Here is a 23,890-nt window from a genome sequence, read left to right on the forward strand (position 1 = left end):
AGCCTTTAAATTACTGATTAATATGAGTAGGATTAAAGCCGTGGCTTTGCCAGCTAGATCCAGTCCATTCCTTAGCTTTTCAGCCTCATGGCTGAGGTACCGGTTGTAGCCATGTTTACTGCCACAGCTCTATGGCATTTCAAGGTCTCTGCCAGCAAAGGAGCTACAACAGACAACACTCAAGTCCTCTCTCTGTAGCCAGCCCTCCTGCCTCAAACAGTCAGAGTTTGCCCTGGCAGGATGGCCCAGAAAGCCGGCATTTTAAAACAGCACAACTTTTTCCTGCTAAGGCTGAAAACCGAAAAGCATGCATTCAGCTTTTCGTCAACACCATTTAAGTGTTTTGTGGCAGGACCTCTTAATGAGCTGCAGGGTTTTGCAGCTGAAGCTGAGTCAGGAAGCCTCTCTTAGATGAGAGTGCTTGCTTGCTTTTAACAAGCAGAGCAGACCCAAGAAATTGCTGCTATCAAGAAAACATGCTTTACTCTTTCCAAAGCTTTTTCAGGCTTTCTGTGGATTCAGTTGCCCCACGTTGGGCGCCATCTGTTGACATATGAGCGGTGGGTCTGCGTCCCCGGCACCCAGCCGCCTGCATGGCTAGCTTATGCCCAGAAATAATTACACGGAAACTGTATTCTTTTAAACACTGCCTGGCCCGGCTAGTTCCAGTTTTCTTATTGGTTAGCTCTTACATATTGTTCTAACCCATTTCTAATATTCTGTGTAGCCCACGAGCTGGCTTACCAGGGAGGATCTTAACCTGCATCTGTCTGGAGCGGGAGAATCATGGCGACTCTCTCACTAAGCTTCTTTTTCCCAGCATTCTCTTCTGTCTACTCCGCCTACCTAATTTTCTGTCCTATGAGGGCTGAGGCAGTTTCTTTATTAATAAGAAATCACTCCCACATCAGGATCCAGTGCCCTGGCTCACAAGCCTGACCTGCTGCTGTGCCAGGGAGTCCTTAGGGTCCTTGTTACTGCTCCGGCTTTAGCAGGGAAGGCAAAATGTCCCAGCGTGGACCGCAGCACACTGCAGGAGGTGTTTGGAGGCAACCTGCCTGTAAGTCCTGGATGGAGTGAACCCAGGTGAGGTCCCCTAACTTGCTGGAGCTTGGCAGGCCCCAGGTTGCTAATGGGACTGAATTTAACAAGGCCCTGCTCTCCTGGGCCTTGGGACTTAAACCTGTGTGTGTGTGTGACGCTGTGGTCATACTAGGCATTGCTCTCACGCCGGCACTGATTGAAGCCACGTGTACTTCCTGATTTCAGTCAGGTGTAAGTGTTATCATTCAGTGGTCATAGCCAAGAAAGTGGAGGCTCGGAGAGACAAGGGAAGGTGTGTGGTGTCTCACAGCTAGCAGGCAGTGTGGCTGAGGCTTGGCCCACATTGACTCCCTGCCTGGAATAGTTGGAGACAGGAAACCAGGACTGGCGTGATTATTCCAAAGTCACCAAGAACCGGGTCTTCTCTTTCCTCATGGTAGCTCTCTTCCTTCTGGTGCTTGATGCTTCGTGGCCCAAGATGGCTACAAAAATGCTGGTGATTGCATTCCAGCTCTGAAGGACCCCTTGTGCCAGCTGGGCAGCTCTTCACTGGGTCTCCCCCACTGACCCTTGCCTCACATCACGGGGTCAGAATCTCTTTCCCCATCTGTACTTAGCGGGGAGGAGGCTACCCGAGGAAGATCAATGGTACGAAATGACCTGGAAAGAGAGGCTGGATAGGAAACTAAAGATTTCTTCTCCTGTACGTTCTCAACTTCACAATGGGCGCAGGTGGGAGGAGGCGAGGAAGAAGGGAGGATGGATAGGCAGGTGAGTGACTGGGAAACACCATATCCTGTAGGGAGAAGATGTTTCACATAGCTGGTTCTCGGAGGTCTGTGTGGTTAAATGTTCACTTCGTGTGCTGCCCAGGATGTTGACATCTGGGAGAAGCAGGGGAGGGAAAGAGATAAGGGACTTCTGAAGACCCTGTATTAGGAGTCAAAGAAAAAGGTGGGAATGTTAGGATTCAGGCTATATGCTGGCCTGCCCGTCATCTGGCAGGATGACCCAGGCAGTCCCTTGGCCAGCCCAGGGTCCTAGTCTATACGCAGGTACAAAGGTCCCTTTAAGAGACAAGCCTTGCCCACTCCCACTTTCTTTCCTTGGTCTTCTGAAGAGGCAAGCAGGGTTTTTCCTCTCTCTCCCCCCTCTCTTTCCTCCCCTTTACCCTTCTCTCAATAAATTCTACACTGAGCTCTGTCTGCTGGCTGGCGTCTTTGTCTTTCACCTGCCATGGGACCCACTAAAGGTCCCACCCTGCTCTGTAATCATAGCACCCTGGACAACTGGACCAGTGGTGCCTCTTCTTCTTTGAGAACCCCTCCCTCATTACCACTGCAATTCGGTTTAGCAACAGAGACTTCCTGACTGCCCTTGTGTGTTCCTCTCTGCTGCATATGGCTGCAGGGCAGAGCCCCTTCCTCAGCTCCCAGCCTTGGAGATCTATCACTAGGTTGCTTAGGACATGAAATCACATAGGCCTGTCCCTGCTTCAGATGCTTTACCCAGCCACACATCCAGAAGTGTTTGAGATGGGAGCTCCTGTGGGAACAGACTTGAGGCATCTTCCACAAGAGGACCGAGGGTGTGGACGTACAGAGCAGTCTGCACAGATTTCCCCGGGTGTTTATAACACCGCATCCTCACACTCAGCCCCACACCCACCCCACAGCAGCGTTGGAAGCTTCCCGGCCCTGGCTCCGGAATGTTCCACTTGGCTTTCATAGATGACATGTTCCTTTTCTAACCATAGTAAGTCAGGCAGTCAATGTACAGGAAGCTTAATTGAATTACCTAATTCCAGCACTAAGCACAGCTGGTGCCTCTGGGCTGGAACAGAAGCTGCTACTCGTGCCTGGTGGGGACAGAACTGGGAGATCTGTGCAGCCAGGGATGGGTGTGAGGGCTGGACCTGGGAGAGCATAGACCCTGAGCATAGCTTGACCTCTCAGGCATGTCTGCAGCTCTGTCCACGGATGGACTCCCTCCCCTTCAGAGCTGTGTCCACGGATGGACTCCCTCCCCTTCAGAGCTGTGTCCACGGATGGACTCCCTCCTTCTTCAGAGCTGTGTCTACAGGCGGACTCCCTCCCCTTCAGAGCTGTGTCTACAGGCGGACTCCCTCCTGCTTCAGGAACCCACTGGGTGGTCCATGCTAAGCTCACAGTTTGCTTGAGTCAGCTGGTGCGGGCTGGACTGTAGCTACTGGATCCTGCCTCTTGTCTCTTTTGTTTAGTTGGGCAACTGGGGGTGACCACTCTTTCAGGTTGAGATCTCTAACCTGTTCAGCTCTATCGTCAGGAGACAAGATGAGCGGGAAGTTCAAGGGCAGATAGGACGCTAGAGTTAATTCATGGAAAAGCCAGCACTGACACAAAGGCTGAGTGGAGCCCGGGTTTCTTTGTGAGTGCGCGGGTAGGGTGGGGTGTGGCTGTGACCACATGTGTGAGCGTGTGTAAAGCCAGAGGCCAACCTTGGTCACCCCTAGGAATGCCGTCCATCCACCTCCATGGAGATGGGTCTCTCTCTCTCTCTCTCTGGCTTGAGGCTTACCAATTAGGTTAGGGTGACTGCCCAGAAAGTCCCAGTGATCTTTCTGTCTCTGCCTCCCAGCAGATAACGGGATGGACAGCATATCTGGGTTCTGGTGATCTGAACTCAGGCCCTTGTGATTGTGTGCCAGATGTTACCAGCTGCGCCATCTTCCAGTTCCTGACAGATGGGCATGGCATGAGCACCCATTCTTATGCCCTTTTGTTCTTCACTGTAGCGGACATTGTGTGTGTGTGTGTGTGTGTGTGTGATAGGTATGCTGTGCGTGTTGTGTGTATGCTGTGCGTGTTGTGTGTATGCTGTGTGTGTGGTGTGTATGCTGTGTGTGTGTGGTGTGTATGCTGTGTGTATGTGTGGTGTGTATGCTGTGTGTGTGGTGTGTGTATGCTGTGTGGTGTGTGTGTGTGTGTGTGTATGAAAGGGGGAGGGAGTGTCCATGCATGTATGTGTGTGATATTATTTGAGACACTTGGGAAACACGTTCTTGGAACATGAGATCTGAAATCTGGTGCTTGTATAAATTTTGTTGGTGTCTCTGAGACAGAATCTCACTATGTACCCTTGGATAGCCTTAAACTCACAGTACTCTGTCTCAGCCTTCTAGATTCTAAAACAATAGGTGGGCAATACCTTGCCTGGTCACAGCTGGCATTTGGGACAAAAATAGGATGCTGTACCTATGCAAGCCATGTTACAATCCTACCAGTGATGATGGGGATGTCCCCAGCAGTGAAGGGACCAAGCGGTGGTGCTGGAAGGTACCATCTCCACTCTCATCGGCTCAGGGCACCACATCCCTATCCTTGGCAGCACTGTCATGCCAAGCTTGCTGCTCTCTGCCACTCTGCCAGTGCCCCTGCAGGACTAGATAGCAGCCTGGCTCTGCAAGACAGGCCATCTGTGTCCCACACGCCAGAGACCATAGGCAATAAGAGCACCCTGGCCACCCTTCCCTGCAGAGTGGCTCACTCTGTAGAAGGGGATAAGGTAGTGGTGAGGGACAGAGCCCCTGATCCTGGGAAGGGCTGCATCCCTCTGTGGCTAGCTCTGTGCCTCCCCTGGGTGTGCCCATAGGTTGCCCCCTGCTAATGGCCAATCAACAGTGGTGAGGGAACCAGGTGGGAATAGTTGGGGTTGGTCTGCTTCCTTGTTCTGAGCCTCCCAAAGGCCTGGAGTCAGTTCCCTGGACAGAGGGAATGGCATGCACAGAAGCTGTGAGGTGGGAGCATTGTTTCTGTGTGTGTATGTACCCCCAGACTCCTGTGTCAAAGCCTACCCCCTGGTGTGATGGTGTTTGGGGTAGAATTGGGAAGATAGGGCCTCTCATGGGATCAAGAGTCAGTGCTTGCACTGGTTTTGTGTTTGTGGTAAACACCTGATGAAAGCAGGTGAGGGACGGAGAGACATATTGGGCTCACGGCAGCGTGGAAGTGCAGACGTGGCTGCTGGGAAGTCACCATCGATGGGGAGACATGGTGACGGGAGTGCATGGCACACACAGTCAGGAAGCACGGAGAGGACTCCTGGTGCTCAGCTCACTGTCTCCTCTCTGCTCAGTCAGGGACTGCAACCCGTGGGATGGTGCTACCCACATTCAGGGCATGCCTTCCCGTCTCTGTTAAACTTCCTGGAAACATCCTCACAGACACGCCCAGCAGTGTGCTCAAGCTGAGAGTGAAGGGGAGACCATTGCAGCCTCTTATTAAAGAGGCCCCAGGGAGACCACCCCTCCCTCTGTAGCGTGAATGTGCTGGATACCCAGTCCCCTGGTACCCAGGTTCAGGCTTCCTAGACTCTGGAAATGCGAGACACACGTTTCTGCAATTTATCACCCACCCTGGTTTACTGTTACGGTTGATGATGAGCAAGCCAGCAGGTGGGCCAGACCAAGAGAAGGAACCAACAGAGCGGGAGGTGGGAGGTGGTTCGAGAGAGCAAAGCAAGCAGGCCTGGGGCACAGCTCCTGGGAGGGCTTTCTGCTGACAGGGCGCGTGTCCAGCTGGCCTCCTTCTATGGAGTGGGTAAGCATGGGGCTCCTCAGGGACTAAGTGTGTGCGTGAGCACACAGGTACTTTGGCGGTCCTGGGCCGCTGTGGGACAGTGTTAGTTCTTCCTGGCTAGACTCAGACTTGTCTGAGACCAGAGAGCCAAGCGGGGTAGCAGGGATCTGGTCGGGTATGGGCTGTCCTTGCCCCGCTGCCTTTGTCTTCAGCAGTACCCTGCTGACCAGCTTGAGCCAGATCTATGCCTTGTTCTACCCTTTGCATGCCGCCAAGGGGGGCTCATGTATACACCTATTACTAAGTCACTTATGAGGTGACATGCCCATCCTGTCTCTCAACACTCAATGGGCGGGGCCATCTTGGCAGCTACCCCTGCCCACACTCTGTCGCTCTACTCTGGCCCTCCCTCTCTGCCGCACGTGCCCCTGGCTCTCCTCCACACGGTGCAGTCCTCCCTTCAGAACCAGAACCTGAGGGCTGGCATTTAGAGTAATTGTCTCTTCTTTCCTGAAAGGAAAGAAACTTCCTACGGGCAGCTTACATGTGAGGTTTTAAGATGGATGCCCTGTACTTCTTCCCAGCCAGGTGCCCCCAATCCCACTTTTTTCTCTTTTTCAAGGCATCTCCTGAGGACCTGAAAGTCTCCCCCGGAAGATTCTCTAGTGCCATTTCAGTGTTACCAATACTGGGAGCAGAGTGGGAAGGGCCCCATGAGCTAAGGTCAGGTCGAAGTCTCTCAGGTGGCCTGGGACTCATCTAGAGAGGCAAGCACTCTTGGCTTGTCAACCTCTGCCTGTCCTAGTACCTCAGGGGCCCTGACTCCTGCTGCAAGGGGAGGGTTTACCTGGGCTTTTGTAGGCAGCCTGGAAATACCCTTTACCCACACAGCGAGGGTGACCACAGTGTCGGGCAAATGGAAACAGCAAGCCTCCTAGAAGCCATGGTGCAGCTCATAGGTCACCTGGACCATGCAAGCTTCTCTCTCCTCACTGTAGATGCAAGGAGGTGCCACTAAGTGCAGGCATGCATGACAGCCACTAGCAGGGCCATCTCTGGGGCCTCTGGGACCTCTGGGATAGGGTCATGGAGGGTCAGTACTGAGGGCTTCTACGGTGATTCTGTCCTGACCCCAGGAGAAAGTGTCCTGCAGATTAAGGGCCAGCTCCTGAGCAGTGAAGACTTGATGCTCCCAGGAATGTGGGCTGCGGCACACGGACAAACACAAAGCACTCTTGGAGTGGAGCACAGACCACTTCCTGGAAGACAAGGGCTCTGGAAGGGAAGAAAGAGCCTTGTTCTGTCCAGGGCCTTACCAAGAATCTTCCCTGTGTTTCAAGAAGCATCTGCCCCGTGATGCGATGGCATCCCGTGGGTCTGGTCCATTAGCCACAATGTCATCCTGACGACTGTGTAGGTGTAACAGTGCAGTTCCCACCCTGTCTCCTAATGAGGTCGTGTCTGAGTGCCTGCATAAAATGGATGCTATTTTACGGAAACTTCTCTTTTCTCCCCTCATATTCTGAATTGGACATTACATCCATGCGTGTGTGCATGTGTGCTCGTGCATGTGTGTGGAGGATAGAGATCAATCTATGGTGTCTTCCTCAAACTCTGGCCACTTTATTTCTTTGAGGTGGGGTTTCACACTGGATTCAGAGCTCACCGACTCAGCTTGGCTGGCTGGCCTGCAAGCCCCAGACCTCCCGAATGGTGTTATTACAGGCATGAGAGGCTGTGACCCGTTCTTTGTTGTTGTTGTTGTTTTATATATTGTGCATAAAATTGCACATTTTATGCACTTAGCAGCCATTTGTATTTTTCTGAACTTCTTGTAGGGGACTGTGTTACACTAGTGTCATAAGGGTGTCCTGACTTATCAGGAAGCCACGATATACTTAGAGCCGCAATAGGACAGCTCTGCCCTGGAGGAAAGGTGTCCTGACTATTGGGAAGCTGGGCTACCTGATGCTGGGGTGTGGTGGGGGATGGTCTCCCTGCATGATATAGGGATCCTGCTCTTCTCATGGAGAGCCACTACAGCCGAGTTCTGCTCTGTTCCGTTACTGGAGCGTCCTAGCAGAGCTATCTGCTTCTTCTTCCGCCCAATCTGCTAACACTCTGCTGAAGGCATTTCTGAAGGCCCCTGCAGAAATGTAGCAATCTTCTCCGGCTCCCCCCGAAAAATTGTTACTTTTCCCCAGCTAGCCTTGCTCAGCCCCCTTAAGGAGCATCCTTAGTAAGGTTAGTCCGTTCTGCTCTGTCTTACTGAAGCCCCCTAAGGAGCATCTCAGCAAGGTTTTTCAGCTCAGTCCCCTAAGGGACGTCTCAGCCAGGTTCTTCTGGTCTGTGCTGGTGAATGAAGGTTGTTACCCAAGACTCTTTTGAGAAAGAAATTTATTTGGGAAGGAGGAATCCAGAAGAGCGGCTGCCTCTGCCAGGAAGGGTTTAATGGTAGCTCTTAACTGAAGTGGTGAAGAGGCTTAATAGGGCTTCTTAGGGGTGGAGTTTTCCCAGGGAGAAGGGGGAATTGGTTAGTTTTTCCCTGCTCAGGGATTGCTCAGTTTAACTGGTCAGGGACCAAGATGGCTCTGACTTCATGGGCCAAACTGTGTTTCTTTCACTGGTCCTTTGGAGCTTTTTGCCTCTGATTTTAGGACTAGGGCATATTTCTTTCACTAGCTCCCTCTACTCTCCATAGAAATAGCACCTACTGAGCTATTTCTCTAGCCCCTGATGTACTGTGCAATGAGTGTGCAGGTTGAGTAGAGGTGAAGCTGGGTGGTGATCTATGTTATGCAAAGGGGATGTAGGTCTAGTACGGTTGGGGACCCTGATTTGGGGAGGGCACCCTGGCACCAGGAGCCCATTTGAAGCTGTTACTTGTCGTGTTCCATAGCACAGGGCACAGAGCAGGAGCCGAAAGCGATGCAGGAGTCACCGTGGACTGCCCAGTCTCACTGAAGGCCAGCCTATGATGGGCTGAAGGGGAAGGGGACTCTGGATGGTTATCAGTGTGGTCAGGTGTGGAGACCCTGGTGTTGGGAGTGAGCACAATTAGAAAGCGAAGGTTACTGGGTGGGAACCAAGTTTAAGATGGGGAAGTGGGTTGTACAAGCCATAGGTATTGGGGTGGCAGGAGAACAAGTTGACTTTGGACATGGGAATGGAGGCTTTGGGTCTCTACTTACCCTTGTGTCCAGAAAGCTGGGGCGGGTAGCTGCTGTGACAGGATTATCCTAGGTGTGTGTGTGTTAGCAGCTGGCGTCTCCCTAGGTAAGCCTTCACTGAGTGGAGAACCCACTGCTCAGAGGGGTATGATTCCAATGTGGGTCCTCTTTCCTCTCTAGGTCTGGAACTGGCTGGAGCCTCTGTTGGGTACTCAGTCCTGTTCTCCTCATGGCGGCTTGCTCTTGTCATGTGGGCCTGTCCTCTGGAGGCCCTCTGGAAAAGACTGCTCTGCCCTTGACCCCCAGTCTCTAGGTGTACTCCTGTCACCCGGCAGTTTGTAATCAGGGTCCATGCTCTGCCGCCTTTGACCGTAGCAGGCAGTAGTGAAAAGTTCTTTCCTCTTGCCTGGTTCTGGATCTGAATGGTAATGCTGCTCCCCCCCCCCCCACTGGAGAATCCCAGTTTCATAGTGACTCAGGGCTAGCTATGGGGCAGGATCACCTCCCAAAATAGCCGCAGGATCTGTGGGTACAGCACTGTCTGCTTTCCAGCTGCGGCCTGTCTCTAGGCGGCACCTGCCTCTTCTGGAAGGGGTCTCTCAATAGTTGACCTGGTGAGACTCTGAGCGGAGGCATTGGAACTGGCAGCTGGGAATCAATGCTTGTAGAGCTGTCATTGTGAATCCCTTCTTAAGCCAGACCCACTATGGGTCAAGCATCTCAAAATTTCCTGTGGCGCTGCCGTCGCCTAACCCGGAGCATCAGGTAGCTGAGACCTTGTGCCAAGGAGGACTTGGAGGCTGCTGTCCTCTGAGGGCCTGGTGCGTGCTGCCTCGTGCTTCTGTGTTTCAGCCAGCCTTTACGGGGAACCCGAGACATGCGTGTTCAGAAGGAAAATGAATCATCAGAGGGATCAGGTACCTTACCAATGTTGTAGGTCTAGAGTCAGCTTAGAAAGCATTCGCATCTGTCTCTGCCTCGAATCAAGGCTCCTCTCATCGAGGAGGATGGAAAGAGTAATGGAAGCTGCAAGTTTATACAAGTTGTGGGTACTCAGAGAGCTTAGAACGAGGTGACCGGAGGCCATTGCCCAGAGAGGGACAGGACGTCTGTGAATAGAATCACAGGGTAGATTGAGGCTTGAACACAGTAACCTGGGGACAGTATCCCAGGGAACCATGTGGGGGAGGAAGGACAAGTAGGAGCATGGCTGCAGCTGAGAGAGGTAGCAGGCAGCGTGTAGTGAGTGCTCTCTGCATGGCCTCCTGGCTGGCCTGTGCTGCCATAGCTAGGGTGCACACAGGCTCCGTGCCAGAGAGTCATCTCAGAGGCAGGTTCTCGTCCTTACACACACAGTGTTTACATATAATGATACGGAATGTGTTATAGTAAGAAAAGCACCAAGCCTTCTTTGCTCACAAAATCTAATTTCTTGTTTTTTCTATTGGTGACATATCTTGGGGTGGTTTTCACGGGCACACAACAGCTGTACGTTCTGAGAGTGTGAAACATGGAGATGTTGTTCATTGGACAACCCTGGGATTCTTGGGCTACCAACTATCATCACCAACACGTGTGTGTGTGTAGAGCACTCAGAGCTCTCTTGGTGATTTTGAATTATACATGATATATACAAATGGTATTGTCACCATTTCCAACTGTGGAGGGATAGGGCATGAGTGTTCTTTCGTGACGGCTGTGGCTTTGTCCCCAGGCAGCAATCACTCCTGTCTATCCTTGGTAGTTCTGTGAGCTCAGATGTTGTGGTTTGTACATCTGAGTGAAACCAGGGTATCTATCTTTCTTTGTTTGCCTTATTAAGGAAACATAATCTCCAGATCCTTCCATGTTGCCAGAAACTACAGGATTTTGATTTTTTTTCTAACAGGAATACATAGTATTTAATTATGTACTATTTACTGCAGATTTTCTTTGGGGTGTGTGTGTGTGCGCATGTTCATGCGTGTGCAGGTCAGAAGGCAACCTCAGATGCCATGTTTAGAAATGCCATTCATCCCTTGGCTTGGAATCCACCGAGTATGCTAGGGACCCACATGTTGCCCCCTCCCCAGAGCTGAGACTATACGCATCCACTGCTCACACCCAACTTTTGACCGGAGCGCTGGGGATGAAACTCATGTCTTCATGTTCTGCAGCAAGCACTTGACTGACTGAGCCTTCTCTGCAGCCCACATTTTCTCTGTCACCAATGGTTGCCAAAGATGATTCTCCATCTTGACTATTATGGGTAGTGCTGTTCCAAGTGTCCGGCTCATAGGAGCATCAGTCCAGAAGAACATTGCTATGGGACCAGAAGAGACAGCCAGACTGTGCTTCTCCTTTGGCAGCTCCCAGCATTGTCCTGTTCTAATTCAATCAGCTGCCACTCCCCAGTGTAGCCAAGCCCTGTCTGGCCCACATCAAGGCCTCTTCTTGGACAGTTCTTTGGTTTTAGCCCCAGCATCCCACTAAATATGAACAGAGCCCTGATCAGTCTATTAGGAGAGGCCTGTGGCAGCATTTACCTCTGCCTTAGTCTGTGGCCAGACAAATGGAAGACCCTAGGCAGGGCCAGAGGCCCCCAGAGGGAACTCGTGCACACTGCACATCTCAGTGATCACAGCCATTGTGTAGAAACAGGCTGATACCCCCTACTTCCAGGCTGCAGAACTGGACACAGGAATGGTCCATCCTTGCTGGAGGCCTTTGCTGACTGGAGTCAGTGCAATCTCCAGTCTTGTGCTGCTGGGGCAATGGCTGGGCTGTTTGCCCGAGCAGTGCAACTATCCCAGTGTGTGGCCTGGGGAGTCTTAGGGAGCACTCAAGGACATCCCAGACCCTGGGCAGCTGATGTGGGAGAAGAGTGAGGTCTTAGAGGGGTGCACAAAGCAGTAAGTCTTGAGGGCTGGCTTCAGCTGCATGTTGTGTGGCCTTTGTGCTTTTTAAAGTGCATTCATGACGGCATCCTGAGGACTGCAGTCACCATGAATGCAAGATTAAAAGGAGAAATGTTCTGTCTCTTGGGTACCTCTGGATTTTTGTCCTTGCAGCCTCAAGTCATCATGCACAGATCACTTTGTAGCCCCCTTTCTGTGCTCTATGATGTCAGGAGCCTAGAGTCAGCTCCTGTCTCTAGGGAGCTGACAGGAGAGTGGAAGAGTGTCCTGAGAGGGGGACAGTGGCTCTCAGCAGATGTGCTGTAGGTTCTGAAGCTCAAAGTGAGCAGAAAGGCAGCAGGCTGGACTACAAGTACTACTGGGTATTCTGAGAGTGCCCAGCACCTGGATGCTTGGCAGGGGTGTAGGACACCAGCATGAACGCTAGACACAGGTGCCTTCTGCACCACAGGCATGGAAATGATTAGAGAGAGGAGGGCATGTCTGATGGAGGACGATCTATAGAGGGAGAGAGGTGTGAATGCTGGAGAGGATGGGAGTATCTGATGAAGGGTCTAAGGGAGAGGACCTGAGCGTCTGATACAGGCGTCCTTTCTGTGGTACCAGCCCTATGGGAGGTTCCACACAGCAGGGGACAGATACCATAACGCTCATGTCTACCTGCATCCAGTCTATGCTGATCCTTTCAGCCCTGTAAGTGGGCAAAGCAGGAGTTCAGCCAGCACAGCCCAGGCTGGGGAGAACATGGCCCCTGACAGCCAATGGCCAGGGCAGAGTCGTCTGGTTTTCAGAAGTCAGTACCCTGACTCCAGGTGCTGACCCAGTGGAGCAAAACTTGTCATCCTCCCACAGACAGGAATGTGAAGGTGCAGACACCCCCTTTACAAATCTTCAGTACCCAACTGGGCATTCCACACAGTGTGTTGGCTGCCTCTGCCTCCACAGTTCAGTTCACTGTCTTATCCCTCTGCCCATTCCTGATTGAATTCACAGCACATGTCAGGGCTTTAGGTGACTTTCAGGTTGATAACTACAAAAAGCCACTGTCCTACTAGCTCTCCTGTACAAGGTCCTACAGGGACTCACAGACACCTGGGACTTGTCATGCTCCTGGAAGTGGGTGAGGAAAGCCCAGCCCACACTCTTTCCTCCAGCCTTCAGACACTCCCTCCCGGGCATACTAGATGCTATTGTGTCAAGACACCTCTCTCCTTTGGGGAGTACTTCTGCCCTGTGGTGCTACCCTTACCTACCACATCAAGTTTTACTGTGGGGAGTCAGCACTAGGTGGTAAGTCATTGTTACCAAATCACGACAGAGCAGTCGAATGAGCCAGGCATCCCACTGGGCTGTGACACCCACGGGCCTGCTCTTCACTTCCTGTGCTCCTGGCCTCCTTGGCTCCCAGAGCACTTCTGCTGGTGCACTTTGTTTCCTGGCTCCTTGTCCCTAAGATGATAGCACTGTTCAGACTGGATGCTACATTCCAGGGAATGGGGAAACACCCAGTGCCCATTCTATTCATCCTTCACCAACACCTGTTGCTGCCTCTCTGGGCTCACTGGCTAAGGCACACCATGTCCACTCTCAGGGAGTTCTAGGAACATGAGGTTTCCCTTGGGCCCAAACCTCCTTTCCCAGGCTCTGGTTCTGCCCACAAAATGTCCATGTCCCCCTGGCCTAAGTGGCTACTGCTTTGGCAGCCAATGCCTGTACACCTCACTGAAGGTCAGGCTTGGCTGTTCCTGCCATCCATTGCCCACTGTCTATCCTCTGTGGTCCTCTCTGCTTTGGATCCAGCAGTGGGTTCTGGCTCCTGTGGCCTGACTTGAGCCCAGATGTCTGACTCGATTCCCATCTGCCACATGCAGAACTAGCGGTGTCAGGCTCTCCTATTGTTCTGGTCTCAGATGCTGGAGTTGGGGTGGAGGCAGGGGTGATAGATACCTCATTAGCTCAGGTGCAGGCCCTGTTCCCTGAGCTAAAGCTCAGGTGGTCACATGTCCCTGTGAACCATCTCATTCCAGGGTTTTGTACTTTGAGTGGGGATTTCGTTAGTTTTTTTTTTTTTTTTAAAAAAAAAACTTCCATCTAATTCCATAAACATTGGTTGAGAAGCTAACTAGAGGTTGTACAATGGTGACAGTGTTCACAGCAATGTGATGGGATGCTCATACTAGCTATATTCACCTAACCTAGGGCTGAGCTTTTTCATGGTACCTCCTTTGTACAGCACTGTGGGAAGGAAGAGTACCACCTCCCACCTTTGGCTTGATTCCTGTGAGATACTCAGACTAGCCAGCCAAGGGGCCTCATCGTAGACCAGCCGCCTTCATGGTGGTCCACAGTGGATTGGATCCTGGACACAGGTAAAGAGGGAGAGAGACTGAGCAGTTTAGCTGTTTCCAGGCCCAGTCCAATGTACTAATTCCCTATGGTCTCTGCTTGTCTTCTGCTGGGTAGCAAACTTGAAGAATGGCATTTGGAGCTAGGAGGAAGTGCCTGGCACAGGTGACCACTTCACACAGATAACAAGAATAATCAGATATAGAACAGCGCTGTTAGGATTGCTTTTCTGAAAGTATGCATGGATGCCCGAATCCTAATTTCACAGGGGTAATAAAGCCCTCGGGTACAGTCACCCTTGAGGTGTGCAAATTCTTGAGGTTTCTTAATCCCAAGCAAATGTTAGAAAACAGCATCTTTAATTGGCTGAGTGTATGCAACTCTTTGAAGATCTGCTTAGTTCTCCTTGCGTGTGAGAAGTAAGGCTCAGAAAAGCTAAGTGCCCTGCCTGCAGATACTCAGCTAGAAAATGGCAAGCATCTGACCTTCCAAAGCGCATCCTCTGCTTCCCTGTCATATTGCCTTTGGTGCTACAGCACTCCCTGTCAATGGAGTGCTTCATGAGCAGGTAGAAGGAAGGAATACCTTATGTCGTTCACTAGCCCCAGAACCATCAAGAAAAAGCCTACTCACATATGTGCTCCAGGACCTCATAGGCTTAACTGCAGCAGGTTGACATGTGGGCTCTCCTTCTCTTAGTCATTAGGCCCTTTCTTGTCACCAGGAGCTCAGTGCACCTGCACCTTCCCCCAATTCCCCTGCCCTGCTCAGCTCCTTATCCCTCACATCTATTCTGTGTGTGGGCCACTGTAAAATGGCTGGTGATTTGTTTGTCCATCTGCCTTTCCCTCTGGACAGTGAGCTCCCCCAAACCTTATAGACTCAGCAGTGTGTCCAGGGGACTTGGAACAGTATCTGATGCATAGTTGGTGGTCTAGGGTCATTGTGTAGGGCCACAGCAGCAGGGAGCAGGGGCCAGGTTTGTCAGGCATTACCTAGGACAGATGCGGAGACTCCTGGCTCTGGTTGCCAGACAGAAGTTGTCAGGGTCCAGGTTCAAATCTCAGGGAGCATTAGGAATAGGGTGGAGGCCACCCCTTACCCTGCAAGAGCTGGCAGACAAAACTCTGGGTGAGCCTAAAGCAAATTGTGTTCCAGTGTGGAGGGAGGCATGGAGCAGACATATCACGCCCTGGTCTTTGTGCTGGGACAGGGGACAGGGGTTATAAATAGATACATAGTTCTGGAGACAGCATTTTCACAGGGGCAAAATGTTATAGTTCCCGATTCTGAGCATTCAGGGCCTTGGCCCTGATGCCTCTCTCCAGTGGCTGAGGATCCGGAAGTAGGAAGGCTTCTGGCTCAAACCCAAGGCCATTATTTTAGATAAAAGTAATTGGAGCTTAGCATTGACTTTTGTCTAATTATGCCTCCCTCTCCTGACAAACCCTTTGTTTATATTTTGTGGGGTTTTGATGTTTTTTTGGGCTGCATTCTCCAACTCCCCAAGCCAGAGACCATCTGAAAAGGAAATAGTAATTTGTCTCCACACAGCACACTGGCACACTCATCTGGGCTGCTAGAGGGAGAAAGGGAGGCGGGAGGCGCATGTGTGGGCGGCTCCTTTCCTAGTTAGCTGGGAGATCCCCAGCTGTCATTGGTGTTAGCGCTGTGTGCTCACTGACTGGCCCTAGACACTCCCCCTGGGTGGGGCAGAGCAGAGAGGCTCCCTCTCAGTCTGGCAGGCAGGTGGCTGGATTCCTGGGCTGATTTCCTTGTGCTGAGGATGGAGGATGGAGCTGATGCCTGGAAGCCAGGATCTGGGGGCATGGCTGCAGTCAGAAGCCTGAAGCCCAGCCGTGGTGCTGCCTGCCTCTCCATTAGCTAGTGGGCAGGGAGACTTTCCTGAATGAATCTCTGCACTGCTTAAACATGCATGTGGCTGGGTGAACTGAGCACCAGACAGGGGGCAGGTGATGGTGTGGAGTGGAGCGAGGACCTCCTCTGTGAACCGGCTTCCCCTCCCACATGGAAGTCTGACTTGATTTTGCCAGCAAGAGGCTCCAGTGGTCCACGCTCTTCTCCCTTTCGGAAGGTGATCTCGAACTTGGAGTGTATGCCAGGCGCCTCTCGCTGCACAGACCCTGGCTAGAACTTCCAGGTGCCACCATGGTGCAAAACATAATCCTGGTGTTTTTCCGCAGAAGGCTGAGCCAGAGACCAGCCGTGGAGGAGCTGGAGAGAAGAAATATCCTGAAACGTGAGTAGCGGGTGATTCCTCTAGAGGTTTCCCTCGCGTGTGCGGAGGCTGCTGCAGCAATCTGAGCTCTCGTAGCCCAGCCCAGCTCTGCAGGCTGAACATGCTGGGCTTGCTAAAATCTGAGTAGCTAAGCGATTCTAAAAGAAGGGCCTCAAAGTGGCTGCATGCAGAAAGCTTCTAAAATGAAATTAAAAATAGCTCTTCCCTAGAATTAAACATGTTATTTTCAGCTTTGTCAGATGGTCCTGTAGATCCCAGAGAAACAAGTCATTAACCCTGTGCATGTTGGGTACCAAGCAGAGCTCCTAGGGAGTTTGCAGTGGGGGTCCTATTGGCACTAGAAATCACAGACCCAGTCAGGAGTTGTACCAGAGTATGGCACACCCCTTACTTGTTCCTCCTAGGAGAAATAAATGATAGCTCACGTGAGCAGGGAAAACTTCTGTGGCTCACAACTTTGGGTTCCAAATTAGTTAGGTATGTGAATGTGCTAAACACAGGTGTCCAGCGATACTGTCCACTGTTTGCAAGGTTAATGTCTTTGGTAGTGGAAGGTAGTCAAACCCCCCTAAGGTGTGCCCTGAGTGGTACTGACCTGATAGACTCATCTTTGAAGTATTTTCTATAGTATGTGTTGTCTTTGGGTCAATTCCGTAGCATGACTCAAGTCTTTCTCTTGCTGTGTGTTCTTTGTGAACACCTTTTTCAGAGTTGTAACAGTACCAAGGCTGACCTGGTACTACCAGAGGAGCCTTAATCTGCACATGCAACTCAACCCATTCTTCTCACATCTTTGCCTCGATACTGCCTTCAACCTTAAAGCTATCCCCAAACTTTGAGACTGCTGGGGGAAAACCTTTAAGATTAGGAGTTGATTCTTGAAACTTACATAGTGAGTGCTGTTATGTTGCCTAGACTGTGGATGATATCATGCTTGATCCATTCGACAGGACTCAAGCTATTTGAGCTATGTTTGATATTCTTATGTCATTGGTGATTATCGAAAGCTGTGGTCTAGACTTGGACAAGGGAAGTTCCAGGTTTAGGACATGCCATACTCTAGGTGTGCTACCGGCACAGGAAGAGAGCCCCGGGTCATAGCTGTGTCTTCTATATGTGTAACCAGGTCCCCCACCCACACACACCTGTGCTTCTAATTGTGTTACTATCTGAAATAACAATGAAGTCTTAAAAATAGACCGTTTGGTGAGTGGAGCTAGCAAGCAGCTGGAATTGAAAGCACTCACCTTTAGCCCGCAGAAGTGGATTTTCCTTGTGATGGCCATGGCAACACATTGTAAACACAGCGCCTTTGCCAGCAAGCCTGATTTATCCTTACACAGAAGCCTTGTCAAGTATCCTGAGTGGGAGGATGCTAGAAGCCCACTATTTGATTTGTGTGGTTGTTTTGTTCTGTGGCACGGACAGGGCTAGCATATATAAGAAAAGGAGTAGCACACCTAGCTGTGCACACTACATGTGCGTCCACTTGTGACTAAACTTTTCTTTCCTTCAAGAGGAGACATATCAGTGCATCTGACATACACTCACAATTCCATGTATTGGTAGCCTAATTGAATATGATGACTGGGTTAATCCTTATTACAAATCTAAGAGTTGTGCTATTGTCCCCATTTTACTAGTGAAGCAGCTAAGGCCCCCGGAGGAAATGTGACAGTTTAACATATGAATGCTGGCTCACCTCCTGGCTGCCCAAGTTCTTAGTCCCCTTCAACAATAGAACATAGAGCGTGGAATAATCACACATTCCTGGATACCCATGGAAGATACTCAGATGTATTAAACACCCACATACCCAGTTGCTCCAATACATGAGTGTTTGAAATGTACTATTTAAATAAATGCAGATAATGTGAAATTATGTTAGGTGTAGGTTTCAAGGATTCCCTTCCCCAAACATGATTGTGCTGCTATTCGGTTTGCTGGTGGGTGAGATCTGTTTCCTAGGTGGGAGTTGTTAAAGTTGGATGGAGACCTGAGTCTTTATTTAGCAACCAAGAATGCCAGAAATAGGACTACATTCTTCTCTCTGTATCCAAGGGCCAGGCTTATAGTACCGCAGTACTTCAACATACTACTATCTTTAGCTCCCAATATGAACATAACGCAAGAGGCAAAGCCAATTCTGAGGGCCTTTGTCCCCTGAGAAGGTACTGTCATAGACAAATATTTATGCTTCAACAATAGAGAAGCAGTTGAGTTGTGAGTATGCACATATTTGATATTATGTTACCCAGAATCTGAAGTTCATGTTTTTGGTGCTGTCTAAAAGGTGTACACATTTGTCAAATGGAAAGACAGAGACAAACTCTGGCTACTTAGAGCTGAGCACATGTGCGATTGTGCTATAGCGACTATACGCGCCCTGTGTTCCAACATAAAGATATATTTGAGTGGAATGAAGACCAACAGACAGTTGCTCCCCAAAAGTAAGCAGCATCAACAGACATCTACTGTATAGGGCAGAGGAAAATTAGACTAGGAAGGATGGCCAGGCAGTGGTGGTGCACACCTTTAATCCCAGAACTTGGGAGTCAGAGGCAGGCAGATCTCTGTGAATTTGAGGCCAGCCTGGTCTACAGAGAGAGTTCCAGCACAGGCTCCAACACTACACAGAGAAACCCTGTCTAAAAAAGGAAAGGAAAAGAAAAGAAAAAGAACAAAAACTAGGAGTGTGTGACATCTTCGGCCAGCATGTCCTAAGCAGCTTTCGGGAAAGTGACTCCAAACCCAGATATCTATAAAGTAGTCCTAGGAAATCTGGTGGCTGCTTGTGTAACAAGAAATGCTTAACCTGCTTCTATCTCTATTTTAATCTTCACAGAAAGGAATGATCAGACAGAGCAGGAAGAAAGGAGAGAAATCAAGCAAAGATTAACAAGAAAGGTATTGTTCTAGGTTGCTTTCTATTGCTGTGTTAAAACACCATGGCCAAAAGCAACGTGGGAAGGGTTTGTTTATATTTCCAAGTCATCGTCCATCACTGAGGGAAACTGAGGCAGGAACTAAAGCAGATACCATGAAGAAATGCTGCTCTCTGTCTGGCTCAGGGACAAGTGTTCAGGGGAGGCACCACCTCCAGTGAGCTTGGGCCTCCCACATGAGTCATCAGGAAAATGTCCACACAGACATACTCACAGGCCAATCTGATGGAGGCAATTCCACAACTGGTATTGCCTCTACCAAGGTGACCGGAATTTATGTAGAGTGGACAAAACTAACCTGCACAGGATTATAATGAAAGCATTTTATAAACAGACGTGAACTAGAGAAAGCTTGTGCAGCATTTTGATGGTGAGTGCAAGGCATCCTATGACTTCGTGCTTTCCCAGACAACATGGGAGCAAGTTGTCAAAAACATGGGGTCAAAGCAGTGCCTTCTGACATTTCCCAGTATCTACCTAGGCGGTGAGGCCCTAACAGTAGTTAGTTGGGAAGTCAATCACCCAAATACCACTTGATTCCTCGCTAGAAGGCAGCTGAGCATTATTTTTTTACACTAAGAACCATATACCTTTTAGAGTCTGTCACTCTGAGCTGCCCTGCTGCTCTGATTATAGAACATGTCAGTATCAAGGGTCTGTGTGACATCAAACTTGATTTACAATGGCTGGTCTAGGAAGCAACACCACAGCCCAAATCTGCCTCCCAATTTACTCCCTCCACTGTATGGCTGACCCAGGCAGTTGAGTTTGGAGCTAGCAGAACAGCCTTCCAGCCCTTCAGGAGAGTAGTAGTCAGCATTATAGACTGCTGACCACGTGCAATTTATCAAGCACTCCTTGACCATGTGCTCTGTCAGGACAGGTGAGTGTTGGAAGAAAGGGATTAGGCAAGGATAAACGATGCATTCTTAAATCACATTAGGGACCGTGTTCGTGCTAACTCACTAGTACAGTTGTTTGTACATTATATATATATATTATATATAAAACATATATATATACTGCTTTCTACAAGAAAACAAGTGTGACATATGATACCTAACTATAATTATTTTTTTATTTTAGCTTAATCAGAGACCCACTGTTGATGAATTGAGAGACAGAAAAATTCTGATCCGTTTCAGTGACTATGTGGAAGTAGCAAGAGCACAGGACTATGACAGGAGGGCAGACAAACCCTGGACAAGACTGTCAGCAGCAGATAAGGTACACTGCTCCTGGGCTGGTTGGGGAATGGAGTGGCACATCTTCTAATCAGGCTGCGGCTTTCTTAGACACTGTGGCCCATACTAGGTAGACTATGCCCCCCACCCTGCTCTTCCATGAAGATAATATCTAGGACTGAGTTGGGAGACAGTTTTGTTCTGAAGGATACTTGGCAGTGTCACTAAGACATTTGGTGTTGTCAATGCAAGTGGTACCTGGGTGGGCATCACAGAATGTACAAGGGTTTCCCAAGTGCCATGGATGTGTGAACTGCAAAACTTTGTAAGGATGGTCTAAAGGAAATGAAATGACCGAAGCACACAGCGTAAGTGACTATCTGTTCTCAAATGATTATCATCTAGTAGTAGTATAGAGGAAGCTTTCAGAATACTTTGCTTGGGAGATAAAAATTATACAATCACTGAATTACTTGTTTGTTCTTAAATATGCTTAGAAATATTCAGTTACTGTATCAACCTGGAGAAATGCTATTACCCTGGAGTTGGACACACTTAGATGATGAAGGGAGGGAGTATCTTTAGCAGTCAGTGTTCTCTGAATATAGGAAAACATCTTACCTCAGAGGTTTTTCTATGTCTCCAGTAGATCCTCATCTCACCTGGATCCACAAGGGCTCCTCTGAAGAGTGTTTAGGGAAGCCACAGGAGGGGCAGACTAGAGGCCCTAAAACAGATGCCCACTCTGCTTCTGCCACAGCACAAAAGAGAAACAGATGCTCAAAAGTTCCAGTGATGGGGCTGGTTGGGAGCACTGGCTGCTCTTCTAGAGGTCCTGAGTTCAATTCCCAGCAACCACATGGTGGCTCACAGCCATCTTAATGGTATCTGATGCATCTTCTAACATGCAGGTGTACAGGCAGAGAGAGTACTTATCTACACAAAAATAAAAATACATCTTCAAAATTCAAAGCCTACGGACAGGGTGGTGGGGGTCAGGAGGGTTCTGCCCCGCCCACTCACTGAAGACCAAACATTTTATCAGTTCAGCCACACTTGTTTAAAAGAAAAAGGTTCCAGGGACGTGTGGGTTTTCTGATAGGCCAACAGCAAGATGATCAAAAGCTGATCTTATTAGTCACTGCTTCTCCAAGTCTGTGCAAGGGTCATCTGTTAGTGTGGGAAGGGTTGTCTGCCCCATTACAATACAGCAAATTAATTCCTTTCTGATTATTGATCATAGTATCTGCATATATTAATGCCCAACAATATGTAAAGGCAGTAATTTGTTAACTTGAAAATCTATACTTTTTTAAATTTCAGGCAGCAATTCGTAAAGAATTAAACGAGTATAAAAGTAATGAAATGGAGGTACATGCGTCCAGCAAGCACTTGACAAGGTAACTTTCCTGCTGCATGACCTGCATGGCGTCTAGCCACAAGGAGCTTTATATGCAGCACCTCCTTGGAAAACCATTGTTACATACAGATTAGTGGCAAGAAGGGACACATTATGTTTAAGAAAATGGGTCGCAGGCTCAATTTTTCTTAGGTACTTAATTCCAGTTATCCACATCTAGGTTGCTGTGAAGTCACCCTCTATCTTCCTATCTTCTATCTATATTGATGCTAACATTGTTCACCAACCACAAAGCACACTCACTTCTTCAGACACATTTGACAGTTGGCTATGTGCAGCATACTCGGGTGCTGAGGCTGCGGCACTGACCTATACAAAAGAAGCGCCTGCCTTCATGGAGCTTATGGCAGTTGGCCAGGGTAGGGTGTTCTGCCCAGCTCTGCCCAGCTTCCCTATAAAGTTGAACAGCACACTTCATGCCCACGCTACTGCACAGAAGGAGGAAAACCTCTTTCCTGCTAGTGCTGGGCACACTTTCAAAGCCCTCTGTCTCAGCATTCACAGGCACACGAGAACTCGGCCGTTAGCAATCACATTGTCCTCTTGCTTGAAGGACGCTCAAGCCCCAGATAGAAAAAAAGCAACCTTGCTCCTGTACACTGCCTTCAGTTGCAGTGATGGATCCCAAGTGGCCACTACATTCATTTAAACAGTTTGCTCTGCAAACTGACTGTGGCTATGGCTACAGAACAGAAAATAACTATGAAACTTCCCCACAACTATGACACTGTGCAAGGATTGTAAGGAAAGAAAGTCATACAACAAAATTTTTAAAGTTTCCTCTCACGCTGGACAGGTTAGCCTAATTGTTACTATTCTTGACGTAAATTTAGGAAATAAAATCCTTAAAACTCATTTTAATGCTCATTGAAAAGAAATAGACCATCCTGTATATGGACATAAACCATTATTTCTGTAAGTTTTGAAAGCTTTCCAATGACAAGACTTTAAAGACTAAACCCCAAACCTGAAAGTGAGGGACTAATTCAGATTTTAGTACTTCAAAGTCAGCACAGTATTTGAGACTCATGTCATCTTCTTGGATGTATTAAGCATTATTATGAGTTTGTTACTTACTAATCTGAAGATATTTTCATGAGTTGCTGACACCCAGGCTGAGTCCTAGAGCTTCTGTGTATGCGGAGAATCTCACTGGCGGCTCTCACACAGGGTAGTGGTCAGAAGAAACTCTGGGAGCTCAGCTACAGCAACAACGCCTTCAAGTCCTCTATGTACATCTGAGAGACTCCGAAGAGCAGTAAAGTTGCTTGTGAAAGGTTTTAACTGTTAGAAATATCTAATTTTAAAAATCATTTTTAGATTCCACAGGCCATAGAGATTTTCTTCTGAGAAGAATTTGTGTTTAATTTTTGATACCAACACAGAACATTCATCAGGGAACTTTCCTCAAGACTAACTGCTGTGTTTGTGAGAAGAGCAGAATCACACAGAGGCGTAATCCTGACCACTCACCTACAAGAGGAGCAACCCAGAGGACACACTCCCTTCTTTGATGTCTGAGGAGTGTGAACTGTTGGGGTCACTTAAGGCCCAGAGTAACTCCCAGAAGAAAACGTGTTTGCCTTCAGCCTTGTTCTACAGTTCTGCAGTGTCCTGGAGGACGGGCGACATGCATGTGCAGGCTCACATCCCAGCCTCCACCTCGAGGGACATGTGACACAGTGTCATTCAGTATTTTGTTGAAAAGACATTTTTATCCTGATGATTTGAAAACTAAGTTCATGTTATAGAGTGATTTACTGTACTATACTTTCTCTTTTTTATATGATGTCTAACAAAAAAATACAGTTCCAACATTTTGATTCCTGTTAATTTTGTTCTTTAATTAAATGACTACTTATTGCAGGAAATAAACCCAGGCTTCCATTTTCTTGGGGTTGGGATGAGGTATACCTGGGGACTGTGAAAGAACAAGTCAATTCTTAAAGCCTTTGAACCATCATAATCTAAACACAAGAAAGAAAATTCCAACTTTGTTCTCTGTTGATTCTGTCAAATATATAAAGGTTTGTGCCTTGAAAAACTAGTTACTCTTTTTTCAAGTTAG

At 49.0% G+C, this 23,890-nt stretch overlaps 1 protein-coding gene across 1 annotated transcript in view; it reads left to right on the forward strand.

Moving 5' to 3' along the window:
- Phactr3 (phosphatase and actin regulator 3) overlaps window positions 1-23,661 on the forward strand; it is a 201,513-nt gene extending 177,852 nt beyond the window's left edge. The window contains exons 9-13 of the mRNA XM_050152959.1: window positions 16,218-16,273; window positions 19,119-19,180; window positions 20,305-20,445; window positions 21,726-21,802; window positions 23,143-23,661. Coding sequence (XP_050008916.1) covers window positions 16,218-16,273; window positions 19,119-19,180; window positions 20,305-20,445; window positions 21,726-21,802; window positions 23,143-23,158 — 352 coding nt within the window. The 3' untranslated portion in view covers window positions 23,159-23,661. The remainder of the gene's footprint in view (window positions 1-16,217; window positions 16,274-19,118; window positions 19,181-20,304; window positions 20,446-21,725; window positions 21,803-23,142) is intronic.
- Window positions 23,662-23,890: the final 229 nt, after the last annotated feature.

This window comes from Alexandromys fortis, unplaced genomic scaffold, assembly GCF_014885135.2.
Source record: "Alexandromys fortis isolate MF-2015 unplaced genomic scaffold, M_Fortis_MF-2015_v1.1 scaffold_81, whole genome shotgun sequence".
Lineage (NCBI taxonomy): Eukaryota > Metazoa > Chordata > Mammalia > Rodentia > Cricetidae > Alexandromys > Alexandromys fortis.